This window comes from Camelina sativa, chromosome 16 (genome assembly GCF_000633955.1).
Source record: "Camelina sativa cultivar DH55 chromosome 16, Cs, whole genome shotgun sequence".
Classification (NCBI taxonomy): domain Eukaryota; kingdom Viridiplantae; phylum Streptophyta; class Magnoliopsida; order Brassicales; family Brassicaceae; genus Camelina; species Camelina sativa.
Window position 1 is genome coordinate 2,757,525 of NC_025700.1, and position 22,971 is coordinate 2,780,495.

Below are 22,971 nucleotides of genomic sequence, written 5' to 3' on the forward strand. Positions count from 1 at the left end.
GCCATTCTTGAATTTGCATCTACGAAGATTGAAGAAAACGTCTAGAAAGAATCTGATAAAGTGCCTTGGAGAGGGAAAAAGTGTTCTTGCTTGCAAACCAAGGAAGAAGCTTGGAGGAAAGCTCAAGGAGATCAATTTGCATTGCGACGTAAATGTTGTAAGCACATGTGAATCCTCCGGTAGAGAGATAGCATCTTTTTACAAGGCATCTTTGGGGTTAGATGAATCCACTGTGATTGCGGCTTGGGATAAAGTTGACGATGGACCAAAGAAGAGAGGGCTCGAGGAAAAGTGGAAGAAGATCAAGGCAATTGAAATGGAGCTTTGTTTGCAAAGGATCGAACTTGTGGCCGACGTAGCTAATGTGATTTAAAGAGAATGCATCCTCAGAGTTGCTGACAATTTGAGATATAGTTTTGGTTTGGCTTTACTCTTTAATGTATTTTGTAACGTTTGCATTTTACTTCGTGAAACTATGATCCTTTCTTTGATGTGGATTGATGTTATGTTCCCCTGATCTGATTTCTTAGAATAGAATCCGATAATTGGAATGTTGGTCTTAAAACACACAATGCAATAGAGAGGAGAAATCCATTGAAAAAAAGATCCTTTAGACGTACCTATATAGATAGTATTTCACCCAAAAAAAATAGATCCATTGAAAAGTCCTGCACAAATATTTCGTCTAGATCTTGGTGATAATTTTAATTCAACACCAATGTAAGTTGGCTGTTCTATTAGATAAAATGACACAATGGTAATGTTCACTTAGAAGGTATTCCTTGAGTTTATAAGTTGGCTATTGTATTAGATAAAATTGTAAGCCTTTTGATCCTCTTAGATAATGTATATGTATTGAACTCTTTATAATTCAATATAAAAAAAAATCTAGTTGAAAAAGATAATGGCAGTTACTTACAATATTATGATTATTAAAAACTTCTTAAGTGGCCTTATTTTATTCTTGTATTCAATATTTATGTAATATATATTTTTGGTCATACGTCACTCGTATAAGTCAAGTAGAGAGACATCCATTTGAGCCCATGCTCCATTGCTCCTTCGTTGCGGATATGACAAACAAAACAACTTCCTAACAGAATTTATTACAAAAATATGTAAAGTACACGCTAGAAAAAAAAGAAAAAAAAAAGTGTACTACTCTTATCCTTTAACATAAACGATTCTATTTTTAGACACGAAATTATAGTTATAGACTACGACGATCCTAAAAAAACAAAAAGGGAATTCATATAAGGTGTACGTACGTAATATCGCATGGAATGATAACAAAACAGAAGTATACTATAAAATGCATGGGGTAAATAGCTTATTTGTTGAAATTTCTTTTAAAAGATCATTAATTCGTGTTCCGATAGTAGAACGAAATCGTTCTTTATATAGCTCTTTTGGCTTTGGTTCGGAAGAGCCATGCATGGAAGAAATCTATAGTTTTGTAATATATTAAAGAAGAAATACTATATATCTATAATGGAAAGTATCTTATCTATTTTAAATTGGAAAACAAAATACATTATATTGTGGAACTTGCTCAGAGCACAAGCAAAAGGGAGGACTCCAAGTGGGTGAAAGAAGATTCCGTCTTCATTTAGAAACTAAAAAGAGCGGAGGGAAAGGTTTACGTCGTCATTATAAGTTCTTTGTTTAACCACTTGAGCAAGAGGTTTCCGTTTCGCATATATAGAACCAAAGAAACCAAAACCTTAAATGAACCCAAAATACAAATACGGAAGTTAAAATATTACATACAAATAGGGAAGCTTTTTCTTCCAAATATCACGGCGCAAGTAATGCAAAATATCAACATCACCCCAAATGGATTCAAGTCAACTTGCATTTGCTTTTCTGCGATTGGATCTCATTGTTCAATCCTAACTCTATAAATACGTTTCCTTCTATCCTCACTTCATCACTACACTACAACACCATAATCATAAGCCCGAAAAAAAAAACAATTCTTTTCCTCTATTCCCCAAAACCAAAATGGCATCAATGATCATGTTCTTGGTCACTGCTTTGACCATTCTTATCACGAGTTTCAGAATCTCTCAAGCTACGTCTCGTACTGTCACCTTTCAAGCTACGTCGTTGGTTGATAAACATGAGCGATGGATGGCTCGATTTGCTCGTGTATACCGTGATGAGCTCGAGAAACAGATGAGACGCGATGTATTTAAGAAGAACGTGAAGTTCATTGAGGACTTCAACAAAAAAGGGAACAAAAGCTACAAGCTTGGTGTCAATGAATTCGCGGATTGGACCAACGAAGAGTTCCTAGCTATACATACCGGACTAAATGACCTAACTGAAGTGTCCCCATCCAGGGTGGTCGACAAAACCATGTCGTCTAGGTCTTGGAACGTCAGTGACATGGTAGTCGAGAGCAAGGACTGGAGAGCTGAAGGAGCTGTCACTCCTGTCAAATACCAAGGCCAATGCGGTAATGCATTTTTTCAGAATAATACACTACCAACGGTTATCTATCACACTATACTAACGTTTCTACTTACGTCTGAATGTTTCGAACGAAATATTTGCATTTGCATATTTAAGTAATCAGATATTTTCTGTTGAGTTTTTTAAAACTTTATACTTTATCAAACATCATTTGGAAATTTTAAACATAAAGTGCAAAATGCAAACGTAAAATTTTTTCATCTTGTCAAGTTAATTTACATTTTTAATTTAAGAATTTTCAAAATATATATGGTTAAAATGTTTGTTTTTGTTTCTTTTGAGTAAGCATAACAATTTAACATGTATAATATCTAGAAACAAGTGCAATCCAAAGACGAAAACTTGATTTCCAAGTTAGTTGTAGGATTATAGTAACTAGGGTTTATTGATGAATTTTTCACTATATGTTGTCTTGTATAATTAATATTATGAAAGCATCCAACTTATCAACTGTACATATGTACAGGATGTTGCTGGGCGTTTTCGGCTGTAGCAGCAGTGGAAGGTGTGACTAAGATCGCCGGCGGAAACCTTGTATCTCTGTCCGAACAACAGCTTCTAGACTGCGACAGAGAGTTTGACCGAGGCTGCGACGGTGGGATAATGTCGGACGCTTTCAACTATATAATCCAAAACCGAGGCATCGCGGCGGAGAACGACTACTCTTATCAAGGATCAGATGGGAGTTGTCAGTCCAATGCAAGACCCGCTGCAAGCATCAGCGGATTCCAATCCGTTCCTAGCAACAACGAGCAGGCCTTGCTCGAGGCCGTATCGAGGCAACCAGTCTCTGTGTCGATGGACGCTAATGGGGATGGGTTCATGCATTACTCCGGAGGAGTATACGACGGGCCTTGTGGAACTAACTCGAATCACGCGGTTACATTTGTTGGGTATGGAACAAGCGAGGACGGAACCAAGTACTGGCTGGCTAAGAACTCTTGGGGTGAAACTTGGGGAGAAGAAGGTTACATAAGAATCCGAAGAGGCGTTGCTTGGCCTCAAGGCATGTGTGGTGTAGCACAGTATGCTTTTTATCCGGTTGCGTAAGTGAATTTTGTTTTACATATTTTATTTTATACATTGGCACAATTCAAATGGAAAGTATAAGAAATGGGTATATTATATAGTTCCCTGATTATTAAATTTTGGTTGAGGTGCGGTTTGAGTCCACATCGCATCTTTTGTGCCACATATTTGTATTTTTCTATTGTTTGTTAAATGTTAAAATTTGTATTGTTCTGCTTACGTCTTCTTGCATGGCGTTAATGTAACTTGTAAGACATGTATTTTATTTGAAGGAAAGAGGACAATATATATATATATATATATATATATATATATTAGAATTTTATCTTCCTATCATTCTTGGATGGGAATGTTAATAATCAATAAAAAAGAAATAATAATTTTATCAATATCTTATTATATAAAGTTGGGTTTTGAAAGTTAGTCATTAACAAGATTTTGACATTTGTGAAGTTATCAATCTCAGATTTTGACAAGTGTAAAAGTTAATATTTTAAAGAAGAAATTTAATTACAACAAAAATAAAATATTTTGTTTCAAAAAATATTAATAATGTAAAAAGATAATTATCAAAAAATACAGAATTTATTATAAATACAATTTTTTTTAAATAATTATAAATAAATTATATATATATATATCATAAAATTCAAAATTATAATATAATTTACTTATTTTTAATTTTAAGTTATTAATTCTACAAAAAATATAAAAATGGATTAAAGAAAATATAGAGTTAATTATTAATTTTAAATTTTGTATATATAAACATAGATCGTTTCATACATAAATAATTTATTCAAAAACACTGCTTTCAACTTTGTTTAATTGGAAAATCTTTTTTAATGGGAAGATAATTTTTTCTTATTTTTTAAACCAAAATTTTTCTCCAACTTTTTACTTTTTCAGTAGACAACAGGTAAGATTAATATGTTGATCAAAAAAAAAAAATATATGCGTCTTCTTTTCCTAATACTATATTTTAGATTGTTTTATTTAATTTATATTTTATCTTTGAATTATTTGCGATTCATATATTACTGTGCTTATAATTTTCTATTGTTTCTTTAATTATGTACGTCAAATTAATTTTCTTCTAATTTTTCAATGGTTGGTCATAAACCCTTCTTTTTTTTGCAAACATAATTGTTACCATTATTCATTCAGTCTCAAAGGGAGATAACAATTAGAAGCTCATCAACCTAATGGATTGATAAAATAGGCTAATCAAACATAAGCTTACAACAAACATAGATCGATAGATTAGAAAAACATAAATCGTTGTTGATAGATCCATAGGAGCTCAAAGACTGTGACCCCTTGGTTTGCGGAAAGGTTTAAAAGAATTAATTTTGGCCACATATGTCACCAAAATACACTTATTTTTCTGGTCAAAGGTCCTGAGAGAACTTCATGATGGTGACCTTCCTGGAAGTGATTTTCAAAATTGTGCAAGTGAGAACAAAACACAGGAAAATATCATTTGTTGATTTGTAGGATCGGTAAATAAGTTTTTAAAGCCTCCCAGACGTAACAAACCGGCCATCGAATATGGATGGGTCCACGGACCGGAAATAGATGTAGGACCCACTTAGAAAGGTGGGCCCATGGACTGAGAGTGGACATGGGCTCACTAAGCAAGGTGGAGGTTGAGGCGTTACAGAGACAGAGCCTATATCATGGTGTGTGAAAGATACTTCTAAGAATACATTGGGAAATTTAACATTAGTTACTATCAAAAGATTTTGTGACGTTAGAAAAATGTTTTTACTTTCATTGGTTGTCGGAGCAAGCCATTTTGAGATAGCAAAAAGACGTGAACATGTTCTCTCCACACATAAGAAGGGTAGAGCCGAAGTTCTCTCTATAGTGGAGAAGGTTGGACGCAAGATTATCTCCCCAAAGGAGGAAGGTGGAAGAGGTTGGACGCAATGTTATCTCCCTAAGAGAGGAAGGCGGAGCCAAGGTTCTCTCCACGGTAGAGGAGGTTGGACGCAAGGTTCTCTCCATAAAAGATGAGGGTGGAGCCGAGGTTTTCTCCACGGTGGTCATACATTATTATGATGATACATCATTGATTAGTATATTATGTAATATATTTTTATTCAAAATGTTTTTTGAGCCAACAATTTTAGTAATTAAAAAACTACGCAAAAGTGAAAGTAAAATAGTAGGCTTAATGTGTTCATACAGACATTTTCTAACTGATGATAAAGAATATATTTGTAATATAAAATATATTTAGGTGTAAAAAATACACTTTTAATAGTAACACAAATAAAAGATTTGTAAATGGATATAAATCAGTGTATTATAATAAAAATAAAATTTAGAAATAACGTACAGCAAATTTTAATATATTTTTATTAAATTTAATTTAATTTATAAAACTTTAAACCCGCACATCGGGCGGGTCCTCATCTCGTAATACTATATAACAATAACAATGACCAACATAATTTAATTGGATTAAAATCAGCTACAAATTAATTTTGATCGATTTCACATGCAGAAAAGTTACACAAAAAATTACAAACCACCATATTTAGTATAAAACCAGTCCAAATATTATAATTCGTCTAAATTAAATATATATATATATACACCTTTTTCTGGAAAATCATATATATACCATATGAGTCATATTTTCACTATTATAAATCAACATTTAGTTACATTTTTGATCATGTGTGTTTTATTGCTTTAAGTCGTTAAAGTTTCATAATCTAATCATTATATTTATTTTTGGTCCAAAAAAATAAGAAAATCATTATATTTATTTTCGTCTGATATACATACGAATAATTTTTAATGTAAAAATCAAAAGAAATGTGACATAATACTCAATCCTTACATGTGACATATTTCTCCATCCTTACATGTGAGTATACTCCTGTAAAAATATTCCTAAATTCCTCACTATTTTAAAAACACTAATCAACAAAACAAGATGAATTGGCTTATATAGCCAAGGTTACCTGTCTATAGTGCTGTCTGTGATCATATATTATAAACAATTTTTTTTTTCTTGAAAATTATATACACACTTGGTTTAAAAAATCGAAATGAACAAATGGCGTAGAAGCATGTGAAAAATTGATTGGAAATGATTTAAGATGTCCCTTGTGACAAGTATAGCAACAGAATGTCCCACTAACACCATTGATTCATTCACGGGAGCCCCACGAAAACACACCTAAAATGATAATGTGGATGACTTGAAGGATACTTTTTTTTGCTTTCAATATAGTCATTACCAGAATTAGTGTGACATCAAATTAAAGTGTGGCAATAATCAATACTAATATATACCCAACTAATTAAGTTCTTATTTTCTAGTTTCAAAAAAAAAAAAAGTTCTTATTTTCCTTCAATTCTTTATCCTTTGGTTGGCGGTTCGATTCTTAACGCACGTTACAGGTCACATAAGCTGCATATTCCCAAGAAACTCCAATTTTATTTTCTTTGCATTTTCATTTTTTAAAATATAAGAAATAATGTATTTTCGAAATACTATTTTTGTTATAGAATTAAATATAGTTGTTGTTTCTAGTTAAAAATGTTCATGTTCAAAACCATCACAAGCAGAAAAGATCCACAACCACAAGGCATGCTATTGCTATGTATGGGAAATTTGATTACTTACGCCATTCGAACACTTCAAGCTGAAATAACACCTTGACGTTTACATCTTCTTGACTTTTCATACGTTGGACACTCATTTGGTTCATGATCAACTCCAGTCATACATGGAATAATTATGTCACAAACTGTTTTAGCGACGAGTTTTTTCTCACTACGTTTCATCATTACATGTGTTTGTTTACTGCTAACAGTCCTGCATTTTTGTTATCTTTTAGTGATAAGAAACCCCTCCATTTTGACCAAAACCAGTTTAGTGGAACACCTCTCAACAGAGCGTTTTCTCTCACAATTCCGTTTAGGAATTTAAACGCCATGCATGTACACATATATGATATATATAGCGTATAAAGATTGAGGATATAAAACATTTTTTATGAATCTTTGACCCAAATATTTTCGACATTTTTTTTTTTTTTTGGGGGAAACAATGGAAAACAATCGCAAGGGTGCGTAAACCAAAAAAATACCGTCTTGTTGCCCATTGTCAACGCACAAAATGCCCGATCTAATAGTACCATAAAAGCCACAAACCAATCAGTATTACAAGAACCATGTAAAGAACAACTATATATATAGGCTATAAATCGTAATATTGACTGAATATATGGATATGTGGTAAGAAAATCATTTGTGGAAAAATTCTAGCAGACACAAGTACACAACTCATTTAACGACCAGTAACATAAGTGAACCAATGAGTAGCTAAATTAACGGATGGACAGCCTAAATATTCGTAAAATTCCTTACTTAATTAATATTGATTGGTTATTATTAGTTTAAAAAAAAAATCCATATAAGGCCAAGAGTATCTCCACCCAAGAATCTCTTCACACTACTTTATCAATGTACAAAACTACAAATACATACACGTATACGTATGTACGTGTGTATATATAAACTCGANAAAAAAAAAAAAAAAAAAAAAAAAAAAAAAAAAAAAAAAAAAAAAGAACCCACATTTTCCTCTTTGCAAGATGGGTTTCAAACTCATCTCTCTTTTCCTTCTTCTTCCACTTCTCATACTCACAATCTTCTCGGAAGCCGACCAGGCCATGGCTTCCAACAAGAAACCGAATGTGAGCCAACGCAGCAGAACGGCCTTGGCCGCCGCTGCCGTGGGAGGCGGAGGAAAAGAGGTGATGAAAGGAAGGAAGCAGACAAGTGGTTGTAACTTGTTCCAAGGAAAATGGGTTTTCGATCCTTCTTACCCTTTCTACAATTCTTCCACGTGTCCTTTCATCGACGGCGAGTTCGACTGTCTCAAGTTTGATCGACCAGACAAACAGTTCCTCAAGTACTCTTGGCAGCCTGATTCATGCACCGTCCCAAGGTATGTAACATGAACGTCTAGCATACGTACATTTTAACATGAAGATGATTTTAATGATGGTTATGTATGTATGTATGTAAAATGTATAAAATGAAGGTTTGATGGGACAGCGTTTCTAAGGAGATGGAGAGGGAAGCGAGTGATGTTCGTGGGTGACTCACTGAGTCTAAACATGTGGGAATCGTTGGCATGTATGATACATTCGTCGGTTCCAGACACGAAGTCCACATTTCTCAAGCGTGCCCCACTCTCGTCTCTCACTTTCCAGGTCTGTGTCTCTCTCTTCTCCCTCCTCTTTCATTTTTTTCCTTATTATAATTTAACATGCGTCTTTAGATAACAACAAAATCTAATAATTCACCATCACGAGGAGACTTGTCATTTTGTGGAAATCGAGTTGGTCACGGGCTATTCTAAAAGGAAGCTTTGTTGAACTTTGCTTTTGATTTTCAATGTAAAGTCGTTTTGTGAAAATGCTTGACATCCAAGGTATTATGATTTTGTCTGCCTGATCATAGCCTTTCTTTTTCTTTACTTATTTAAGTGGAAAAAGAATTGATACGCCACTCAAAATTATGGATTTCAAAAAGTAAAAGTTTCATAAACAAACAATTGTTTATTTTTTTTCTTATACAAAAAGAGATATAAAAAGTTTTTGTTTTTTGATTTTTTTTCTTACAATATTTATCAAAAAAGATATTAAGAGATTTCTATATATTCAATATTTCCTAAAAAAATATTTTGGAGTTCTTCATATATTTATCTTTTCTTTATCAACCTATATAGATATCTTTAGAAGCACGACAATGATATTATATAGTATCAAGCAGTTCTGATTAACTTCCATTGGTAAATAGGTGCCGACATATAATATAAAACTTTGCTTTTTTGGCAAATTTTTCATATACATTGTTAATTTCACAACTCTCTTTTTCTACTAAAACTTTTTTTTCCTACTAAAACTTATTATCCACCAAATTTTTTCTTGTTGTTAAAGTGCTAATTATCAATCATCTTTAGAAAAAGTTTCTTTGAGGAAAGAAAAATCTCTTTAATTTCAATATAATAGAATATAACCATGGACGAAAAACAGGTATATCAAACCATGAAACCAAAGTGTCAATATCAGCCGATATGGAAAAGATGTGACCTCCAATATTTTTTTTTCTCCACCGTACATCATTTTGCCTTTGTTTCAGACTTTGACTTGGGTTTTTGGCAATTTCTCTCTTCTCATTGTTTATTTCTTACTTAATAAATAAATTAACTATCATAAAATCAATGGAAATATAACAATAAAATACATAGGGAAGAAACAAAAAGAAGAGAACATTGCAGGAAATGGAAGTAGGAGACCTGACAGCTGATGACAACCAATAAACCATTCCAACTTGTTTTCTGTATTCTTTTTTTCTTTGGCGTCGTCGTCTCGTCTACAGAACATGTTATCTTGAAAGACCCATTATTTCGTAACTTTCTTTTAAAAGATACCTCTGTTATTCAGGTTTTACTGAGAAAATAATAATCGTCTAAACAAGTAATTTCTTCATAATCAAATAAGATTTTGAAACAAACTGTTGCTCAAATTTTTGTAGCATTTTTCCCTAATAAAATACTGTACTATTTATTTAAAGACTAAGAATTTTCTCAATCCTTTTTATTTGGATACTAAAAACAGGAATACGACGTCACATTATACCTATACCGAACACCATACCTAGTGGACATCTCCAAAGAAACTGTCGGGCGTGTGTTAAACCTTGGAACCATCGACGATGGGGCTGATGCTTGGAAAAACATGGACCTTCTCGTCTTCAATTCTTGGCACTGGTGGACTCATAAAGGAGTACAGTCCCAAGGGTCCGTACCATATTCTTACACTTAAATCAATCATTTTATATACAGTATAGTCTAATTTGTGATGAAGACATGGCTTAGTTAACCAAACTCATTTTTTTATTCTTCTATTGGTTTTGTTTTTACAGGTGGGATTTTATAAGAGATGGGTCTTCATTGACGAGAGACATGGACCGTCTTGATGCTTTCAACAAAGGACTCACAACTTGGGGCCAATGGGTTGATCAAAATGTTGATATTTCGCAAACCCGAGTTTTCTTTCAAGGCATTTCTCCCACTCACTACATGTAAGTTCATCACACGAGTATACATATATATGAGGTTTTAAACTGCGGTTTTTGAAGGTAAGATATTTCTTTGAGTAATTAATAGGGGAAGGGAATGGAACGAGCCAAGGAAGACTTGCAACGGGCAAATGCAACCGCTGACCGGATCAACATACCCAGGTGGTTCACTTCCTGCCGCAAGCATTGTGTCTCGAGTGTTGAGCTCGATGAGAACGCCCGTTTACTTACTAGACATTACAACTCTGTCTCAACTGAGAAAAGATGCTCATCCGTCTACATATGGAGGTGATGGAGGAACGGATTGCAGTCACTGGTGCCTTCCTGGCTTACCGGATACTTGGAACCAGCTTCTATATGCGGCTCTTTCGATGTGAAGAACTTGACTTGATACACACTTGCAATGTATATTACATTCTTGGAAGTCCAGAAGAAATAAAAAAGAAACGACTGACACTTGGAGAGATGTCAAAATTACAAACAGGATATATGACGATAAAGTTGTAAAGTGTTTTATATTGTTTTCTTTTGAGGGGTTTTGAAATTTTAATCTAATCGTCTTCTATTGTGATTGCAAATTTGCAACAAAAATTTGATATTAGAGTAACACATTTATATCATTGCTTGTTTATTTGTTGATTATACTGAAAATGATTGGATCAACTAGGTAGCACCATTTGACAGATTCATAAACAACAATTCTGGCTTATAAATGGTTTCTAAGCAAATCTTGTAAGTGATTATGACCCTTCTCATGTAATATCAACCACCAGTAACGTATATATGCAGTAAGAGCCTAAATCAAATTTTATAAAAATAAGGCAACCCTCAATGAGTTCAGTGATGCTTTCTAGAAAAAAAACCTTATTCTATGAACAAAACAATCAAGAAAATACACAGGACAAAACACATCAAGATCAAGACAAAAACCCTCACACTGTCACACAAAACAATAAAGTTAAATACTATAAAATCTATAAAAAGACTCGACAATCTGTTCGTATTTCCCCATGTTTCTTCCCTCTCTTGACACCAATGGAACCCATTTTATCCATAGCCTCTCCATACGCCTTGAGAAACCTCTGCTTATCTCTAGCCATCTCAAGTGCAATGGGCTTCGTCCTAGGGTCAAGGAAAATGGCTTGATCGGACTCGAGAAGGGCCATCTTACTTCCTAGTCCTGTGAAATATCCATTGACAAACACAAACGGAGTTGTAGCGTCGAGCGGGAGGACGACGCCGGTGCTTCCGCCATAAAAAGGACACGACATACGGAGCTCCTTGAGTAATCTCGGGTCGAGAGTGGGGTCGGGTCGTTTTGTGCCTTTGAAGTTGTAGAGACGACCAACGAAATTTTTACAATGGGCAAAGCCGATGGTGTGAGACCCGGAAAGGACAACAAGTTCCTCTACAGTTAGTCCTTTGAACGCGAAGAGCTTGATGAGTTGATCAACGGTTGAGTTTGATCGAGGTATGTTTGGAGGGACGTTCGTGGCCGTTGATCTTTTGCCGTCCCATCTTCCTTTTTTCACTTGATAGTAAGGCCCACCTGCCTATTTGGAACCAAAACAAAACATTAGTCAAATAACACGTCGATATACGTTAGAGATTCCTATACATTAACCATCCGAGTGGACACAATACGAGTTGGTTTATTCCACTTAATTATGTTTTTAAACTCGGTTTTTGATAATTTTGTCAAAACCGATTTGAACAGTGGACAAATACAGCATTGTTATAGCCTTCCGGTTTGGTTGAAATTTGAGATACATTTGAACCGATTCTAGGACAACAAAAATCTGTTAAGTACCGAAGTATATGAACACAAAATAATATTATTATAGTAGGATTAAAGTTGGGATTTATACCAGGTGGATGAAATCTCGAGCGGCGATGGCGAGGATATCAGAACAAGAGACGAGAGAAGGGCAATGATACTCAACTAATGCCTTTGCCTTGTTGATACTCTCAAATCCTTCTTCTCTCAATTCCTTATTCTCATAAGCGTCTCTTTCTGCCAATTTCTTGCTTCCTTTCTTTGTTTCTATCAATATTGACCCATCACAGCCCTTCAAAAATTCAATTTCAATTTATCTCTTGATCATCAGTCGTCGTAGTTCATAATCAGTTACTAGTTTAATTTGCATGCATGAGAGATGTGTATTGTTATTTGTTAACCTAATAGCACATGGTGTAACCAAAAAATACTGTTGAGTTTTTTAGTTGACCAAAAAAAACTGTTGAGTTTATTACTTACAATGCGCCGAATCCTGACTGCTGTTTGCTAATCTGCGCTACGGTTGATACCGAACCCGTGAAACATATTGTCGGGATTATGTTCCGTATTAGTGGTTTGACTTTCCAATTAACTACTGCGGTACAGTGAGATGATGCATTGAAATTTGAACGTGCCAGTTTAGTAATGCTAAAAATGCAAGTTCTGCTATCGTGCCTAAGAAAACGAATGCAAGATTTTTGGTTAAAAAAATTGACCTCAACGAAGCAGTCGTGGAAGAAGAGGCGAATGGTGGCTGGAGCTGAGATGGGAACTTCTTTGAACCGCTGAGAAGTGATGGAACCGACGAGATTTTCGAGCTGAGGACATTTCTTGGAGTAGTAATCGACGGAGAGGTCTCTGTGGTGGATTTGCCGCAATGCCGGAGGTTGAGAGGTTGTGGGGGCAATCGAAATGGTTGATGTGAGGAAGAGAAAAAAGAATATTGCGGATAAAAAAAGAGATAGGACATGCATGGTGGGGTTGTGAGATACTGTGAGTCTGGACAAACTAATAAATAGTTTACAGTTTTTTGTAGTGTTTACATAGTCACAACAGAAACAACCTAAGTCAAATCTCTTATAAGTGACAAACAAGTTGATTTTTTTTTTTTTTTTTCTCTGTGTAATTCACTCAAAAATGTGGAAGCAATCATGGCATATTTACCATTATAGATCTTTGCCGACAAAAAGAAAATAACCTTCTCGATATATCTTTTGAGTTGAACGCGTGATAATGTGTTCCACTGAATGCGATCCTGTAATTTGTTAAATGAGATGGAAAAAACATAAATATGTAAATAGTAGTATTTTAAATATTAGGTGTTGTCCCGTGATTACCTCGTAGGCTCTGATCTAACTAATTAACATCTCTTAATTAAATTGTTTTTGTATTGTTTTAATTTATGTGTTGTATATAATACCTGTATTTGGTAAGGATAACAGAAGTGAACTCACTATCAAAATTTTAGTGTTTGTATCGATGCATGTTTGCATTCAAGATGATCGTTCGATTTTCGATTTTCAACAAAAAAACAAAGAAAAGAAGAAGATGTTCGCTCGATCTATTATAAATTTTCTGAATCAATATCAACTAGTGCTTAAATAAAACTAAATTAATAAGACTGAAAAATAAGACTGGCATATATCCATTTAAAAGTTAAAACTATTGTGCGAGTAGAGATTGATATATACACATGACCATGTTAAGAGAGAAGATTCCAATCAGTCACGGGCGAACGAAATTATAGCAAATACAATGTGGCAAAGATTCTTGCTTTGCTTTGACTAAACAACATTGTGATTGGATCATTTTTTGTTTTTGTACACTGAAGCTAGCTAGCTAGTAGATTTTTAAAATCGTGCAACATCGTACTTATTATTTTTTACTACATAAGATTATACTGACAATACTGCATCAATTGCTATGTGAATCATCTGACAAGCCATTATGTTAGTACGCACCTGACTCAAGTGTTTATCAAGTTGAAGGGCTAATCCATTGATTTTGTTTTGGAACTCAAGTTGAGTTTGTACTACTTCGGTTTTAGGTCTTTAATTGGTCTTACTCGGGAGTCTAAAAAACCAGCGCATTATTTTCGGTTCAGAAAAAAAGCGAAACTACTTAAACCAGTTTTTCCGGTCGAACTGAAGTTAACCCACGGAATTCACGAACCGACGACGTTTCCCGTTTAGGGTTCTAAAACAATGAAATTGAGATTCCCAAACAGTGGACTTCTGTAAGTTTTTGTGGATTAGATCTATTTTGCATACAACGTGTTCGACAATATTCCTCTGAGAAAACTCATCTTCATCATTTCTTTGAATCTCACCGTAATCATACACCATGAAATTGAGAAGAATCCTTGGTTCTATTTCGAGTCTGGCTAAAGATACTAAGCTCTCTTCATCTTCTTCGTATAGACAAATTTTCACTTCGCGTTCATCTTCATGGCAACGAGATGCCGGAGTAAGTAGGGTCGCAGAAGCTTTACCTGGAAATCACATAAAATGGGCTTCGCTTGGTTCAGTCAGAAATTCGCAATTCGCATCTGGGTTTACTCCTTTGCAGCCGAAACCTTTGGATTCAATCATGGATTTGGCGAGAGCCAAGACTAAATCTCCCGAAGAACTCACTTCCATCTGGGACGATGTAATCTAAAATTGGTCCTTTGATGTGTGTTTTGTATCTTTGAATTGCATTTCGTTGGATCTTACTACAGTTTTATTTTTTTTTGTCAGTATCACTTGGGACGAGGTCATATTGGGATAACGATGAAAGCTCAACTTTATCGATTGTTGGAGCAACGAGCATCCGAATGGTAATAACAATATGATTGTCCTTGTTCTTGTTAACATAAAATCTTGATTTTGATCTTCTTCTATTTGATGTTGCAATTGCAGCCGATACTTTGTTATTCCAGTGTGGAGAGGCAATGGTTACATTACTATGTTTGCTCAAGGTTCAAACTCTAATCCTCCATTATCTTATTTTATCATTTCTTGTTGTGAAAATTATTTGAAAAAAATGGTTACATAAAACATTGTTTGCTCAAGGTTTGTGATATCCGCTTTTATCAGGGAGTTCAGTTAAGTTAGTGAGATTAGCATTTAGAAATTAGCAAACCCCCTGATCTCAAGAACTGTTTATTGTTTCGGTATGTGAGGCTGAATCTTGCTAGATGTAACATTTAGTCCTCCTTTTGGTGTCATAATGAGAAATTAATATGAATTTGGTTACATACTTTACATGACATTGTTAGCTCAAGGTTTGTGGTAGCTTTTATCAGGGAGTTCGCTTGAAGTAGTATGATTAGCAATGAACATTCTTTTACTTATTCAGGACAAAAGTTAGTAACCTACTGATCTCAAGAACAGCTTTTTACTGAGGGTATGTGAGGCTGATTTTTGCTAGACGTACCATGATGTGAGTGGGTTAATTTCCTAGGAAAACGAAGAGCTCTTTGGTTTGTGATCTTATTATATAAACGGTCGATTTTATTGTGGCAGTTCAAGCACCTCACATGATTTTCACTGGTCTCGAAGACTACAAAGCAAGAGGAACTCAAGCGGCTCCTTACCTGACTACCACCTTCTACACCGAGCTTTCAGAGACAAAGGACTTGGTGTTTATCCGAGGAGATGTTGTCTTCACAAGCAAACTCACTGACGAAGAGGCGAAATGGATCATGGAGACAGCTCAGTCTTTTTACTTGAACGACTCTCGCTACAAGCTGCTCGAACGTTTCAATAAGCATACTCATGACTTCGAGTTCAAAGATGTGCTACAAGCTCTAGATATGCCTGTTCTGTGATTTTTTTGCCTAAATCAGGAGAAATAAAACTTCTCTGATTTGTTGAGTTCTTGAAACACTCCTTGTATGCTTTTGTAAGGTAATAAGACTATTATTACTCATAACAAAACTAGTTTGGCTTGAGATACTTCTCTTGTGATGATGGCAAATATCAGGTTTTAGAGATTTTGTTCTTGAATAAACAAATTTTGAGTAAAAGGATTCCTTTTTCAAATCGCAAAAGTGATGATGTTTATTCTTCAGGTGGATTATATCAACAAATAAAAAACATCGGGGGTGAATTTGAAAGAATCGATAAATTCGTGTTGCATTTCTCAAGTTTTATAAATATGAAACGACAGCGTTTTAGGTATTAGGCCCAACATCGACGACACATATAATTAATTAATTAAGCTCTCGCTCGTCTTCTTCAAGCTAAAGAAAGGGGAAGGTCATCGGCCTCGTGAAACAAACAACACTCGGGAACTATCTCAAACCTTTCTACAGTCTTCTTCCAAAACCCCACACCATGTACGCTCTTCATCTTCATCTTTCTCCCGCCTTTTCCCCTGTTTACAGAGACTTGGTTACATCTGTATTGCTTTTTCAACTATGTGTTTATTATATACTCATCTGCTTCAGTTTTTTTTTATTCTCGCTCTTCAGCTTCCTCCGTAATGTCAGAGAACCAGTCGGAAGAAGTTCAGCAAATCGAGAAGCTCTATGAGTTCAGTGAGCGCCTCAATGCCTCCAAGGACAAGTCTCAGGTTCGTCTCAATTTTTCCATCTAGGGTTTGAATTTAATTGAAATTGAGTATTCCCCCTGTTTCTTCCCCGGATTATGAAATTAGGTTAGTCTGGAAGATTGATTCGAATTTAGGCTTCTCTAGGTTTAATTTATTTAATTGCTTTGCTTGATTTCGTTTCTCGTTTTAGCAGAACGTTGAGGATTATGAAGGGATTATCAAGATGTCCAAGACTAGTATGAAGGCGAAGCAGCTTGCCTCGCAGCTAATTCCACGCTATTTCAAGTTCTTCCCTAGTCTCTCTACTGAGGCTTTCGATGCGCATATGGACTGCATCGATGATGGAGATCTTGGGGTATGTACCCTTGTCTCCTTACAGATGGGATTTATCCTGAAACAACACATGCTTAGTACTTCTGTGGCTATCCAAGAGAATGTTTTACTTGTCTATGCACGATTTTTTTTAGTTTTGCTTTCTTGTGGAAACTGTCCTTTTGGTTTGAGTTAAACATGTGTTTCTTTTTTTGTGTGTAGGTGCGTGTTCAAGCTATCCGCGGGCTCCCGCTGTTCTGTAAGGATACACCAGATATTATATCTAAGATTGTTGATGTTCTTGTGCAACTTTTGAATACTGGTAACTCTTGAGATTTTTGTTACTGGTGTATATACCTATTTGCGTTGTTTTTTCTTTTTCTCATCTGACTTGGGAGGTTTTATGATTTTGAAGAGGAACCTGTGGAGCGTGATGCTGTGCATAAGGCTCTGATGTCATTGATACGACAAGATCCAAAAGGTAGTGTTATTGTTGTTCTGTATGAAAGCACTGGTTCTGTTTAAAAAAATTTACTCAGTTGATCATGATCAGGCGTAGGTTTGAGTGAATAAATTACTTGCTATAGGTTGTAGTTTGCTATTGACTCTGCAATTCTCTTGTGTTTTGCTAATTTTTTTGTCTCTTTTGTTACAGCATCTTCGACTGCGTTATTTACGCATGCTGGGGTTACTCCAACTACTGATGATCAAATCCGTGAAAAGGTCTTGAGTTTCATCAGAGAAAAGGTAACAATATATCAATGGCTTTTCCTATATGCAAGGTTCCCAGGATAGCATTGCATGACTTATTCTTTTGATATTTATATCTCATTGTTTCCACCAAGTTAGACCTAGTGGGATTTTTCTCTTGTAGATTTAGACCAGTAAAGTAGATATGGTGTACAAACTCTGCTTAGACCAGTCAAGTAGACATGATTTAGACCAGTAAAGTAGATATATCTTGGTTCAGTTTCAACTTTCAAGGTGTACATGTTTAGTCATGTCTCCCCCTTGACACTGTTTATGATTTGAAAGAAGTTCCCGTAACAATAACAGAGGAAGTGATATGAAAATGTGATAATGGTATGGATATCTATTATACTAGAGGTATCAATCATTTTAGAGGTTTGTAATACCATAAGAGCCTATTTTCATTGTATATCTTTTTATCTTAATTTATTATGTAGGTGTTTCCTATTAAAGGGGAGCTCTTGAAACCTCAAGAGGAGATGGAAAGACATATAACAGATTTGATCAAACAGGTAAGACCGTTATCTTGTGTGTATGCAGTTCCTTTTGTTTTTTTTTTCATCTGCCTCTTCTTCTTTGTCATTTATTCTTGACTTTATATGGATTTCGCAGAGCCTAGAAGATGTAACTGGAGGAGAGTTTAAAATGTTTATGGATTTCCTGACAACTTTGAGTATATTTGGTGGCAAAGCTCCTCAAGAAAGAATGCAAGAACTTGTGGAAATTATCGAAGGACAGGCGGATTTAAATGCACAATTTGAAGTAAGTGTGTTGTATTGCATCGTTCAATCTGGTGTTAGTTGGTTGTGTTGCAACTTGCATCATCCTGAAGATGAACCTACATTTCTTGATTGTTTAAAATGATACTACTATTTATCCCGCTGTGTATCGATGGTCTTTTTAGTTGCATATCACTATTCAGTTTGAAATGTTCTGTGGCAGTAGTATATATTCATCCTTTGTACGTACTCCATCTTGTTGACTAAAAACTTAGAAAGATATACCACTGGCTGCATTGTTTCTCTTGAGTGATGTTATTTTCCCTTGAACTTCAGTATATTCTTTGGTCCTGCTTTGAATGCAACGAAACACACAAAATTGCTAAAATGATAGTATGACCATAGTGAGTTATAGAAAGTTGATTGTGTCTGCTCTGATTACCATGAAAACACTCTATATTAGATTTTCCAGTATCCCATTTGGTGAGTATAATAGTTCGAAGTATAAGTTGGACATCCAAATTTATATGAGAATATCCTTGCACTATGGTATTATTCCTGATTATAAATATTGGTTTTCGCAGGTTTCAGACACAGACCATATTGACAGGTTGATATCATGCCTGCAACTGGCTCTTCCCTTTTTTGCGGTACGGACTTGGAATAAGTATTGCTAGTAGCTGGATAGAGTCCTATTCTATAAACTTGAATGGTTATCTTACTAACTTCGTTCTCCTCTGAACAGAGAGGTGCTCCCAGCAGCAGGTTTCTTAGCTATTTGAACCAACATATCATGCCTGTTTTTGACAAGGTATCGTGTATTTCTTTGCTTTCTTATTTCATACTTGTGTTTATATCAGCATATGATCCCTGTGTGCTCTTTTAGGCATGTGTTATCTACTCTCTTAGACATAGTTAAGAATAGTTTGTGGCACTAATGGTATGAAGGCTAGTTTCTTGTAACGTTTAGTTAATCCATATCTGTAGGTATTTGTGCTTGTTTCTCTTTTGCCTTTTCATGTCAATATCTGTATCACTCCAAAAAAGGAGCCTTCGTGGCCACCATATTAACTCCAAGTTCTTTTTTCTTAACTAGCTCCCGGAAGAGAGGAAACTTGATTTGCTCAAAGCTCTTGCTGATATTTCTCCATACACAACTGCTCAGGAAGCAAGACAACTGCTTCCTTCCATCGTTCAGCTTTTAAAGGTACTTCTTTTAAGTGCCAGTGTGTCATGATTCCTTTGAGAATTAGTTTGTGGTCATTCTTGCTTATATTGTATAAGTGCACGTTTGAATGTAAATGCTTTACATGCAATATTATGAAGATTGTCACACTCTTTGTTTTCAGATATACATGCCTGCCAGAAAGACTGGAGAGGAAATGAACTTCACATACGTGGAGTGTTTGTTGTATGCGTTTCATCACCTTGCCCACAAGGTAACCAATAACCTTATTTGTGATTTTATCCCGTTCTTTTTCTTTCTTCCTTGCTTTACTTATTTAATTATGTTGAAAATATATAGGTTCCAAATGCTACAAACAGCTTGTGCGGGTACAAGATTGTGACTGGCCAACCGTCAGACAGATTGGGGGAGGACTTCTCAGAGTTGAACAAAGACTTCACTGAGAGGTACTATTAATTCTTTGATATGACATCCAAAATTTGCACGTTGAAACTTCAGTATACCGTCGTTATTTAGAGAAATTTGTTTTGGTAGTCTAGGCTTAAGAAGAGGTAGAAGAGTTCCTGGTAGTTTTTGATGATATCCTAAAGTTTTTGTTTTTGTGATTTGCCAACCATTGGTGCAGATTGACCGTTGTTGAGGATCTGACCAAGGCAACAATGAAGAAATTGACTCAGGGAATGACTGAGCACAACAAAGCCATGTCGGCTGCTAAGACAGATGAAGAGAAGGCGAGCATTGTAAGTACATTAACCTGGAACTCCCTTCTTTTTAACCAGTGTTATTTGCTTTCAGGACTAATGCACCTTTGTATTTTTTTTTTTTCAGAAAACAAAGAAGCAGAATACTACAACTGGACTTAGGACCTGTAATAACATATTGGCGATGACAAAGGTGAATATCACAACATCTTGTCTTTCCCCTTGTTTTTTCTTTTGTTTGGAAGTATGTGATTTGATAGCATAACTTAAACTTGGAGAAATTTTTGGTATGAAACAGCCATTGCATGCAAAAGTGCCTCCTTTTATCGGAGACACTAATCTCAACCTTTCTTGGAAAGAAGCAACAAAGCCGTTAGCCTCAACAACAACAAAAACAACAATCGGGTTTGTTGCTACGTCTACTCTTTCCCCAACTTTCTGTTGTCTTGTATATCTGTTTGTAATTTGTTTTACCTTTGCAATAATATACAGAGGAAAGCGGCCTGCTAATAGCAACAATGGAAGTGGTAACAATGTTTCAGCAAAGAAGGGACGTGGTTCAGGTGGTGCTATGCAGAGCCAGCTTGTGAACAAGGCCTTTGAGGGAATATCATCGTATGGTGCTGGTAGAGGCGGGAACCGAAATTGGGGAAGACGTGGAGGTGGTCGAGGAAGAGGACAAGGAAGAGGTCACTGGTAATAATAAGCTTCCGTGAGAGGATTCCGTAACTGTGTTTCTCCTTCCGTTTATTTGTATTTGTCTTTGTCAGGACAAGTTTTGGTTTCGATACATGGTAGACTTCTCATATCAGAATAGACCCTTTGTGTGTTTTTCTCTGTTCATTATGGATGGAGAAATTTGAATTAGAATCTCTTTTAGTAATTTAATTTCATTGTGTCAGAACAAAATTCGAGCATTAATGATGACCTTAAGACCTTAATTAATTAAGTATATAAATATAATATTTTAGCCCTCACATACATAGGAGAGGGATTACTTCTTGTAGCACGTTTTTGGAGTTGGCAATGTCTCATGTTCCAAGTCTTCTCCGGTAAGCGCACTGTTTCTTGTCCAAGTGAATGGTTAAAGGCTCATCAACGCTCTTACTTAGTTTACTTACATTAGATTTATTACAAAAGAACATGTTTTAAAAACTTACCATTCATCATCTTAATAATTTGGTTAATTTGCTTTATCAAAGATTCAAAAGTCATTACAAAATTTATATTATATGACTAATACTGTTGTTTAAGGACGGTTTAAACATGATCCTATCAGTTTATATTATATGACTAATACTGTTGTCTATAAGGTTATTTAAACGTATAGAATAAGATTAATACATATAAACCATACAAATTCAAACCATATAAACCACACAATATAATACCATACGAACGTATAGATCATCGGTGTCTTTCGTAGTTCTTGCACATTTCAGTTGTTCTGTTTGGTTGTGATGTATGTGCTCTATGTGTTGTATGTGTGAAAGCTCGTCTTTGGAGACATTGTTGTTGATTCTTCTTCTCCAATAAAACCTATGAAAACAACTTTGTTTCCTTCAAGTGTGAATTCCCATATGAATCTATTTTCTTTATTTATTAATTATGAACACAATTTTAGAATTTTATATTACTTTTTGAAAGTGTGTCGAAAATTCGTATGTTTTTGTAGAAACAACTTAACTAAATTAGTCGGTGTATTTTCTTTCACGAATGTTATCATTGTTATATATTATATAGAAGAAACTTATCATATGTTCTTCGCTGATTTAGAAGAACACAAAGTATAATATTGGTTGTTTTGAGAGCAAGTGGTATTGGCAAATTTCACTCGGAAGATTCAATCTTATTGGGCCAATAAACTGACCGTCCCTTGCAAATTTCACTGATAATATCATATTCTAGTGTGTAAGTTTGATCCGGCAGCACTATCTTTATTATATTTTTGACGTGATCCGGCAGCAGTATCTTAGTATCGTGATGATATTATTTCCTTTTTACTAATGTAATAATATAACAACTTGCATTCTAACATCAGTCCAATAGTAATAGGGAGCTTTACTAGAGTAGGTCATAAATAGTAGTTTATTACTAGAATGGGGTAAGAAGGTTTGGTTCTAAATGGCAAAATCGCCTTTAGAAAAATATGTTAAGAAAAAAAGAATTACAAAACATGTTATCGTAAAGAATTACAAAACATGTTATCGTAATTAAAAGCCACATAGGAAAGAGAGTATTAAAAAGGAGCTGTGTTTGGAGGAAAAATGTCCCATCAATCCATAAGTCTACCATTATAGTGACGGTAGAGTTAGCTGAGTTTGGTAGAGTTAATGAATAGATTTATGGAATTTCTGAGAGTTATGC

At 35.0% G+C, this 22,971-nt stretch overlaps 5 protein-coding genes across 7 annotated transcripts; 4 read left to right on the plus strand and 1 right to left on the minus strand.

Annotated features, from left to right (window-relative positions):
- Positions 1,934–3,716, plus strand: LOC104749453 (ervatamin-B-like). Its single transcript, XM_010471096.2, has 2 exons — positions 1,934–2,461; positions 2,945–3,716. The coding sequence occupies exons 1-2, from the start codon at positions 2,005–2,007 to the stop codon at positions 3,526–3,528; spliced, it is 1,041 nt and encodes a 346-aa protein (XP_010469398.1). The 5' UTR covers positions 1,934–2,004; the 3' UTR covers positions 3,529–3,716.
- On the plus strand, positions 8,073–11,243 carry LOC104749454 (protein trichome birefringence-like 37). Its single transcript, XM_010471097.2, has 5 exons — positions 8,073–8,482; positions 8,579–8,750; positions 10,161–10,342; positions 10,468–10,626; positions 10,712–11,243. Exons 1-5 carry the CDS (start codon positions 8,127–8,129, stop codon positions 10,998–11,000), a joined length of 1,158 nt encoding a protein of 385 aa, XP_010469399.1. The 5' UTR covers positions 8,073–8,126; the 3' UTR covers positions 11,001–11,243.
- Positions 11,430–13,427, minus strand: LOC104749455 (peroxidase 19-like). Its single transcript, XM_010471098.2, has 3 exons — positions 13,117–13,427; positions 12,492–12,692; positions 11,430–12,176 (listed from the first exon to the last, which is right to left on the minus strand). The coding sequence occupies exons 1-3, from the start codon at positions 13,372–13,374 to the stop codon at positions 11,598–11,600; spliced, it is 1,038 nt and encodes a 345-aa protein (XP_010469400.1). The 5' UTR covers positions 13,375–13,427; the 3' UTR covers positions 11,430–11,597.
- Positions 14,492–16,374, plus strand: LOC104749456 (ATP synthase mitochondrial F1 complex assembly factor 1). 2 transcript variants are annotated; one of them, XM_010471100.2, is made up of 5 exons: positions 14,492–14,636; positions 14,821–15,049; positions 15,139–15,218; positions 15,301–15,359; positions 15,907–16,374. In XM_010471100.2, the coding sequence occupies exons 1-5, from the start codon at positions 14,605–14,607 to the stop codon at positions 16,209–16,211; spliced, it is 705 nt and encodes a 234-aa protein (XP_010469402.1). In that variant the 5' UTR covers positions 14,492–14,604; the 3' UTR covers positions 16,212–16,374. The 2 variants fall into 2 exon arrangements, with proteins under 2 accessions (XP_010469402.1, XP_010469401.1); XM_010471099.2 differs by having other exon boundaries at positions 14,493–15,049.
- Positions 16,612–21,549, plus strand: LOC104749457 (apoptosis inhibitor 5-like protein API5). Of its 2 annotated transcripts, none has more exons than XM_010471101.2 (17): positions 16,612–16,721; positions 16,857–16,957; positions 17,127–17,291; positions 17,471–17,570; positions 17,664–17,729; positions 17,904–17,995; positions 18,436–18,510; positions 18,611–18,760; positions 19,302–19,367; positions 19,463–19,528; positions 19,814–19,924; positions 20,067–20,156; positions 20,243–20,349; positions 20,529–20,643; positions 20,732–20,797; positions 20,903–21,009; positions 21,097–21,549. In XM_010471101.2, the coding sequence occupies exons 2-17, from the start codon at positions 16,868–16,870 to the stop codon at positions 21,302–21,304; spliced, it is 1,674 nt and encodes a 557-aa protein (XP_010469403.1). In that variant the 5' UTR covers positions 16,612–16,721; positions 16,857–16,867; the 3' UTR covers positions 21,305–21,549. The 2 variants fall into 2 exon arrangements, with proteins under 2 accessions (XP_010469403.1, XP_010469404.1); XM_010471102.2 differs by having other exon boundaries at positions 17,130–17,291.